At 54.0% G+C, this 9,173-nt stretch overlaps 1 protein-coding gene across 1 annotated transcript; it reads right to left on the bottom strand.

Annotated features, from left to right (window-relative positions):
* Positions 1 to 216: 216 nt before the first annotated feature.
* Positions 217 to 8,452, bottom strand: TRIB1 (tribbles pseudokinase 1). The gene is made up of 3 exons (XM_036338699.1): positions 7,415 to 8,452; positions 5,139 to 5,431; positions 217 to 2,631 (listed from the first exon to the last, which is right to left on the bottom strand). Exons 1-3 carry the CDS (start codon positions 7,772 to 7,774, stop codon positions 2,166 to 2,168), a joined length of 1,119 nt encoding a protein of 372 aa, XP_036194592.1. The 5' UTR covers positions 7,775 to 8,452; the 3' UTR covers positions 217 to 2,165.
* Between the last annotated feature and the right edge of the window lie 721 nt (positions 8,453 to 9,173).

The raw sequence follows: 9,173 nt of genomic DNA, 5'->3' as shown, positions 1-9,173 counted from the left end.
AATGGGTTTCACCCATTACATGAGTTTGCCCACTTCAGTGGAAAAAAGTGAATGGATCCTGCCAAAAGTCATATTAATAATCATATCTAATAACCCTCATCTGTCTACTTCCATTTCCCCCAGGAGATTCTAAGCCTGGAGGCCAGACCCCTGCATCCCCTGGCATGACAGTGTACAAGGCAGGGGCAGGTTGCACTCAAAAGACAACACAGCGCCTACTTACGAAACCAGATTTATTACAATTTCTCTACAAGTCAAAAACAGCCGTCTCACTGTTCACATATATACACATGTACAGGAAGGATCTAGTGTTTCTAGCTTTCCGGGCAGAAGCCCCAGCCAGCCCGGCCAGAGTCCTCAGCCGGGTAATGTATCACAGATACAACAGTCGAGCAACCACGAGAGCGTTAGTGCCACAGAGGCCTCTGTCCTCCCTCTTCTCCGAGTCCCATGATTCTGTCAAGGTAATATTGCCAATAATCATTCACATTTCACGTGGTTTTAGACACGCAGGTTATTCAGACAGACACAGACAACAAAACAAGCCTCAGAGCCAAAACAACAACAAAAATATCGAACATATGTATAAAAGGTAAAATATCTGTACAAAGTACACAGTACATGAGGTATACACGGCATTCTTAACAACGCATGTTAGTAGTTTGCCTAGGCGTAGCCCTTAAAGATGACTGCCTGTTTTTGTGCCATTTCTCAAAATACAGTATGTTTGGTTTACCCGTTTAACCACCTAATTTCAGTCCTGTCCAAGACATTGACTGGTATTTCATCTGTATTTGTTTTTTAATGCAAGTTGCAGTTTCTCTGTTAAGCTCTAGGGAGTGAATTCCCATCCCTAGAAGCATTCAGAGAACTGGAGTCCCAGTTGTCAAAGAAGCTGGAGGGGGGGATTTCTGCATTGGGAGGTGGCAGAAAGAGAAAAAGAAGTAGGACTAGATGACTCGTAAAGTCCCTTCCGACTTTAAAGATTTGGGGTTTGCTATTTCTTCCAGATGCTGAGTATACAGATGTATTCATGAACCACACCACGTTTGAAATATCAACAACCCATCATGCAAAACTGCACACACACACAATGCCAAGGGCAGACCATATCCATGGAGGGGGAGGGGGTTGGTTAAAGTGTAATTCTGGGGCTTGGTCTGAGAACCACCCAAAATTCACGTTCTCTGAAGTTTAACGTTTGCTCTTGGGAGACAGGAGTGGAGAGACTCCGTATCTTTCTCCTCTTAGACAAAACACTCCACCCTGAGACGGTGCTGGGGGAAAAGTAAAAGATAAATGCTAACATATATTTGAGAGGAACCAAAAAATCTAACGGTTTCCAAGTGCTCAAATCATTTAAAACAACCTGCAGTGTCTCTGAGCTCAGAGTTCTGGCGTAGCCAGGTGTTCGAATCGCTTGTGACACTTCACCATTAGCTGGTAAGTGCTTTCAGAGCACGCGTGTCAAACTCGTGGCTGGCGGGCCGCATGTCTGACATGCTTGTTTTAGAGTGAAGTGGGAGATGATTCAAGGTCAGGACGAAGGCATTAGTGCAAATGAGGTCTTGGCAGGAAACAGAGGAGAAAGTCTGGGTTCATGGTGCAGGCAGGCTCCTATGCTCCTAAAACAGTCCGCCCCAGAGCGGAGCAGTCATTGCTAAATGTATGTGAAGGAAGGGTGAGTGTTAAACCAAACCAAAAAAAAAAAGAACTCTCCAATCAGAGGAGCTGAGATAGCGCAAGTCTAGCGACCGAAGACAAGTTCAAAGATGGCAGGTGTATTGGCCCAAATTACTTGTCACCCCGTTAAAATGGGTTATTGTCCCAAATGCCATTGTGCGATCCACTCCCTCTCCCTTATGTTCATGTCACTTGAGTACATGCTGTAGGACGTATACTCTTTGCCACCGATAGAAGATGCAGACCCCTGAATCTGACACAGGGACAGTCGGCGAGGGCTCGACGAAAGGGAAACAGCTTTGCAGGGCAGCCAGTCAGAGGGCACGCTGCTCACATCCACAAAGTCACTCCACACAGCAGTCCGAGGGGCTACAGTCTTTACGCCATCGCAGGTCTGGCTGGCACCGCGTCGAAAGGCCTGTCCATCTTTGGAAATGGAAATGCCATGTGTGAGAATTCTGAGGTTTCTGAGGTTTCTGGGATTAGCAGAAGAAGGAACTAACGTCGCTGTCCTCCTGGTACTCTGGGACAATCTGGTCTGCAGTTCCCATTTCTGAGTCGACGTACCCAGGTTCCAAGACGGACTCGAACCAGGGATGGAGTAAGATCTCCGGGGCGGTGAGTCTCTCGGAGGGCTCCCGCCTCAGGAGGCTGCGAATGAGGCACCTGGCTTTGGGGGAGATGTGGTCAGGAATGCAGAACTGTCCACGGCGGATTTTGGAGAAAAGGGCACTGGGGTCTGAGTCATGGAAGGGGTATCGTCCCACCAAGAGGGTGTAGAGCATCACCCCGAGGCTCCAGACGTCCGCCGCCTTGCCGGAGTAGGTCCCCGTGGTGTTCAGAATCTCGGGGCTCACGTAGGCAGGGCAGCCGTGCTTGTCTGACAGAGCATCGTCTTCCCCCTTGATTATGTGTGTGTCTTCCAGGCTCTCCAGTCGGAGCTGGGTTCTGCAGGAGAGGGAACAAGCCATTATTTCCGGATCAGCTGCTATGCAAAACAGAGCCCTCCCCACAAACAGCGCCCACAGGCACTCCTTGCCAAGGCCCAGGGAATGCCATTTACCCCTTCATCCAGTAAGCAGTGTCCTGCAATCGCCAGGACTCGGGATTTCACAAACCAGTGCAAATTGCATTAGACGTTTGCGAAGTATGGAGAGAGCACCTCGGCGGGAGCGTATGATGCAAAGCCCCAAATACTATTCGTTACGCCTGAGCTAAGAAGATATCTCCTCACAGGGCTTGCACAACACACCAAGTGCACACTGCAGGAGTGGGAGCTGGTCTCCAGGGAATGCTGACATTTTCTACAAAAGCTGGCGGAGAAGAGCAGGAGATGCTATTCTTCACGGAGGGCCCCAGCTGATCTTGTCCTTATCACACCGCTGACGGCCAAAGCTACCAGACCCGCACTTTGCATTACGGAACACAGAGCCCAGAGTCACTATTGTTGCCCACAGGTTGTCAACACTCCTACTTACACTGATAGACACACACGGAGGGAACGGATTACGTGCCGGGAAAGGTGCAAGGAAGGTCCATGACATTTATGGAAGTGTTTAATTGCAAAGAACACTCAGCCTGGACAGAGAGGCCATATGAGCAAACAGAAGCAGCTGCTTGCAGGGGCCCTAAAACAACTACCCACAGGGTACAGCAACACCTGAGCATATGGACTCGGAGTGGAGGCTGACCTGTTCAGGTAACAACTAGTGTCTGAAAATCTTTAGTCCAAGGCTCCTCTATGAAGCTGCAGGGGCCCCCTTATCCAGATCCAGACACCCAGGTCTCTCGGACTCACAGGGGAACCTCTGCTATCTGATGGCACCTGTGCCCCTCTCTGCTTCTCAGAAACAGCCCGTTGCAGTAAGTCGCTTGCTGTGAAGTTAAATGCAAGCATTTGGTACTGGCTAATGGGTCAATTCCTTTTCCTCTCAAAGGTCTGGTTGGATTTTTTTTTTTTATCTTCCTGCCTTCCTGTTCCCTGGAGTGTAGTATGCGTGTGCTAACTTCGGTGTGTCCTCAACCTGACCTCCCCGTCATTATGTAAAATACCCATTGGTTCTGTAAACGGAAAATATGACTCAACCCACACTGTCTGCCCCTGATTGGCTGCTTTTGCACTAAAACCCTGCACCTGTGCTGGTTACACGCTGGCGTCAGCCTGCCATTGCTTAACCCTCGGGTTGCCAAACTCCATGCACATGACATTCGCCTGTGCAATGCAGATTTCAAAAGCTAGTAAAGAGGTGTGAAAGGCATGTTTCAGAAAATACATCACCATGTCAAAGGAGCATGTGCCAGGAATTGGAAGCTTCTCCATTGCAAACACTTTGCTTTTCTTTGCTAATCGGTATGTTCCAATAATTCTTGCGAGGTCAGATACAAAGCCATGCTTTCTGGTAACTCAACCCAGTACTTTCTTTCTTTCTTTCTTTTCATTTATCAAATGTATTAGTGTGACACTGGTCAACCTGAACTTATAGGTTTCAGGTGTGGGTTTTTATATTACAAGATCTGTACATTTGCACCACGTGCCCACTGGTACATTTTCATAGGGTTTGGAGTTCAGGGTGAAAAATCACAGCTGGGATCAGCCTTACCTGAATAGCTACAACCAAATAAACAACACACAGCCACCTCCACAATTCTACAACAATATTGCTTTTAATCTTTCCACAAGGGATGTGGCTCACCTCTTAAAATCAGGTAAGCTTTATCTCCTGTGGCTTCCTGAATTCTCTTGTCTAAAACCTCAATTCTGAATCTTAAAGGTCTCATTATTCTCTTACCAAGCCTGTCTTGTCTTCTATGAGGTAAGCCATGATCTATATTTAGCAACCAATTCCAGCCAACTTCCATTTATTATTCAGTGTGCCTATTTTCTAAAGACATAACCCAATAAGATGCCCACAAAGTCACCAGAGAATATAAAGAAAATATTAGGGGCCAAGCCTGAGTGAGATGGGACAGGAATGCGGTGTGGAGGAGGGCAGAATTTTGCAAATACGACTGTCTCGCTAGTTCTGTGATACCTTCCAGGTACAAAAAACAAACAAACAAAAAAACCCAAACAAACAAACAAAAAACAACCCACTCAGTGAAAACAAGGATTTGAGAACTTCTTCTGGGAGTCAAGGTTGTGAAGGGCAGGTTGACATTTACCCCCAGAAGAACTCACAACAACAGAGAATAAACCTGATCCTGGGGTGAAGTGGTGAGGGCTTCCTGCCATCACATGACATCCCACAAAAGCATCGAGGTATCCCCAAGCCCCATCCACAAGGTGCAGAATAAGCCAGCCTTGGCCAGGGCTCTTCCGGAGAGTACTCTGGAAACGAACCGGGACAACTGAGCCTTTGGTGTGGTTTTGAGCCAACACACGGCACCTAACTGCTCACCCTGCACCTTCGTTTTGGTTCCAAAAGGCCACGGGAGGGGCTGTGGAGGCTGCTCACCTCTCCTCCGTGGAGAAGACGAATTTCCTAAGCTTCAGGTCCCCCAACACGATGGCCGACTGGTGACAGTGGGCAACGGCAGAGACAATCTGCTTGAAGAGCCGGGAAGCCTCCTCTTCCCGCAGCCTCTTCCGGCTTCGCACGTAGGAGTGCATGTCCCCAAAGTCCTTCTCAAAGAAGACATAGGCCTTGGTTTCACCAAGGATCACTTCCACGATGCCGGTGATGTTTCTGTGTGACGGCAGCTGGATGTAAGGCCTGATTTTGTCCTGGTAGTGTTTTATGGGAAACACCTGCAGAGAGAAGTTGACCCACTTAGGAGGCAAAAAAAAGCAGAGGCCACCTCCAAAATCCCAGGCTGGGCTGCAGTTCTCAATCAATCTCTGGGCTTTGGTTGACTGGAGGGCCCATTCATTTACTCCCCTTATCTCTCCTGCCCCATCTGAGGCAACCCCCGCTACTCCTAACACCTCAAACCAGCAGCATCCAGGGCTCTGGGCTAGCAAATAGCCAACAGGTTACCATATGGAAGGTTTGGAAGAAAAGTTTTCTATATAAGTTCCCACCTTCCATGAGCCCATCAGCTCCGACAGCTAAGCCCCCAAGTCCCAGCCCTCCGTGGTCCTTCCTTGTTGGCAGGCGATGCTGCACCAAGTGCCCCCTGGGACGTCCAGGAGCTGAAAACCAGGCCCTGGAAATGCACAGCCTCCTGTAGGCCCAAGCGCTCAGCACAGAGAGAGCACGGACTGTGGAAGCAGCGACTGGAGAGCAGGCAGAGCTGTCATCAGTCAGAAGGAACAGATGACTCGGAGAGAGAAGACTGACAACGCAGCCTTAAGCAACCTGCCTGCATTACAGTCTGGCTCCAGCACAAGCAGCCTGAGTGAAAATTCTCGCAGGCGGGATATGGGATCCTCTCCACAGTTTGTTTCATTTGTTTGTTTATCCCTTCCTCCTCTCCCCCCCCCCCCCACTCCCACCTCCACCTGCACCCAGGAAATGAGTAGTATCTCCACTAAAAAGCTGGCTGGGCTCAGTAAGAGCCTTTTGTTTGGCTCAGTTACTCATATCCTAGGACTCAACTGGAAACGGTGACACACGGGTTGTCACCATCTGGATTCAGCTATTATCTGCTCAGAGGAACTGGAAGGGGTTGCACAACGGCCAGACTCACCCCGCCTCTGAGGCCTGGCTGCTCTCGCACCAGCTAGGAAAACCTCTCTGCTGCCCCCGCGCCTCCCCACCCGCGGCACCCCACCCATCGCGCACACAGACTCTTCCCCAAACAGCTCTTAGCCCCCCAGCCACCCAGAAGAAAAGACACCCTTTCCCCGGTTTTAACTGGGCTTGACCAGAAAATTTCACTCTGGTCGGACAGTAGGTGGCAGCAGCAAACCCAGGAAGGGGTGGGTCAGGTGAGCTGCGGAAAAGCAAAGAGCGACTTTAACTGGGGTGACCCTATCCTTCGGGTGAAAAGGAGCCCAGCGGGTTCTCAGGCTGCCTGAGACCGGGGTTTGAGGCTCGCGAAGGGTGGCCTGTGGGACTGATCTGCGTCTCTGGGAGCTGGAGGATCCAGTTTCTAGGAGTGGTTATCTCCTCCTGGATGGAATCCCTTATGTTCAGGAAAAAGAAAAAGAAAAAAAAAAAAAAAGCCTGGCCGGCAAATAAAGACATGAATGAAAGGTAGCCTTCCTAGCCCGAATGGGCTTTCCAATATCCGGCTGCTCTCTGGGGAGAACGGGGTTCTTGTCTCCCCGCGGGTTCAAACTGGAATCTCCAAGACCGGAGCCCATGAACAGCTGAGCCCCGGTGCCTGGAAACCCGGGCGAGGGAGCTGCCGGCTGCTCCAAGCTCCAAAGAGGCACCCGGTGCAGGGCGTCCTTCCAGGACAAGGGGCGGGGGGAGCGAGAATGAGAGAAGGGGAATGGCATGGCCCTGGAATCCATTTCAATTCCATAACTTATATGGAACGCCATGCGCTGCACGGGGAGCTACGGAAATACTACAGAAATAAAGCAAATGGAATACTGCTCTTCCTCTTGACCACCGAGGCCCCATTGTATCAGTCCATCGGAAACCCCTCAATCCCAAAAGGGTGAACCTGGTCAAACGCTGCCTTACCTGGCTCAAGTCGCTTATCTGCCTGACCCCAAACTCAAGCGTTGGTGGCAACTTCGAGCCCCCAGGCGCCGGCAGGCGAGACCCCGAGCACCATAGCCCGCCACCGATTCCCCCACCCCCCGCCAACCCCTACCCTCCAACCCCCGGGAGCCTACCTTGCAGCGCAGCTCGCGGCCCGTGTGGATGCACAGCGCCCGGGACACATGCTCGCGCTCGGTCAGGGGCAGCAGCAGGTAGTCGGCGATTCGGCTGGGCCCCGGCGAGCTCCCCGAGCCGTCGCCGGAGCCGGGCGCGGCGGGAGGGGGCTGCGGACTGCAGGGAGAGCCGGGAGGGCTGAGGTAGTCCGGGGGGCTGGAGCACTCCGAGAGGCGCGGGCACTTGGCCGCCACGGCCGCGGCGTCGTCCGCGTCCAGGAGGCGCTTGGCCGGGGCGCCCCGGGCGGCCGGGAGCAGCAAGGTCGGGCCGCGGGGCTGCGAGGCGCCGCTCATGGCAGAGCGCACGGGACCGACCCGCATCCCGGGACGGGACGGTCCCGGCTTTGTACGTCCTGGGATCCGCGCGGGAAGGCGCTGCGACTTATTCCAGCCCTCGAAGGGGGAGTTTAAGACGGAGCTGGGCTCGGCCCCCACGGGGAGCAAAGCAAGAGCCGCTCCCGGGAGCTCCGGTTGCACGCGGGGACCACGCAGGCCACGCGTCCGGGGATCGGAGGCCGGCTCGGGTCCCCAGATCCCCGCGGGCTCCGGCTCGGGGCGCCTCGCTGGGGTCGGCCGCCGCTATTGTTGTCGAGGCTGCGGACAGTCTCGGTGGCCGGCGTTCTCGAGGTCCCGAGCCGCGAGGACAGGGTTCCGCAGGTTCGACAGAAGGCAGATCAGATGCACTTCCCAACGCAAAGAAGTCCGGAGCGAGAGCCGTCTCAACTTTTCCGCGGCGCTCGGAGTGTGCGCGTTCCGAGCTCCCGGCGTGTGTGTGCGCGAGCGAGACGCGCTCGGAGAGAGTGACTGAGCGAGCGTGTGCGCCGCAGCGATCCCGGCCAGTGCACTCCTCCTTCTCCTTTTCCTCCACCTCCTCCGCCTCCCGGTGACTCACGCTGTATACACACACACTCACAGGCCGGGCTGTGTAAACAGTTGGGAAGCCGGGTTGTGCAATGAGGTGGCTGCGACGACTCGGGCCTTGCCGCCAGCGAGCAATCACCGGAGCGGAGGGGGAGGCGGAGGGTGGGGGGAGCAGAGGTGGAGCTGGGTCCGCGGGGGCGCTAGCGGTGGCCCGAGCGCTGGGGATGCTCCGGGCAGCGCGCGCTCCAGCGCAGGTGGTGCGTCCGGAGCCGGCTGGGGAGCGCGCACACACCCCCGGGGCCGGGCTGGGCAGGAGGCGGCGCGCGCCCCCGGGCCCGGAGCTCAGCTACAGAAGCCGGAGGAGGGGGGCGGGGGAAAGTTCCCGTGACGTCAGGGTCCCGGGGAAGTGGGCGGGAGGGGCGGGGCTGCGGGAGGCGAAGTGGCCGGTGATTGGCGCGCGCTGCCATTCACACCTAGCACAATGGTCTGCGGGCACGCGCGCCGCCGTTCTCGGCACCCCCGCTCGCTGTCGCCCCGCCGTTAAGCCTCTGGCCACGGGGATCCCCCTCACCGCCCCGCGCCTAGGAACCTCCGGTTGGAGCCGTGGGCGCCGCTGAGGTCCGGGTGCAGCGGGAGGAAGGGAGGATAGGAAAGGTGATGAATTCCAGAACCAGTCACTCACCCCCACGCGGTAGTTCCGGGGAAGACCTGTGCGTGGTAGTGGATGTGGCTTTTTTTTTTTTTCCCTTTTCCTGCCTCCCTCCCAGTTCTAATCCTCAGCGTCTGTTCGCTTCCACAAATAGAACCTTCTGTTGGATGAAATAAAAGCAAACACTAGGCCTTCTGCGCTGCCTCCACC

The sequence above is a fragment of the Myotis myotis genome, unplaced genomic scaffold (assembly GCF_014108235.1).
Source record: "Myotis myotis isolate mMyoMyo1 unplaced genomic scaffold, mMyoMyo1.p scaffold_m19_p_16, whole genome shotgun sequence".
Taxonomy (NCBI): domain Eukaryota; kingdom Metazoa; phylum Chordata; class Mammalia; order Chiroptera; family Vespertilionidae; genus Myotis; species Myotis myotis.
The sequence above is the reverse complement of the archived record's forward strand: the minus strand, read 5'-3'. Positions and strand labels throughout refer to the sequence as shown.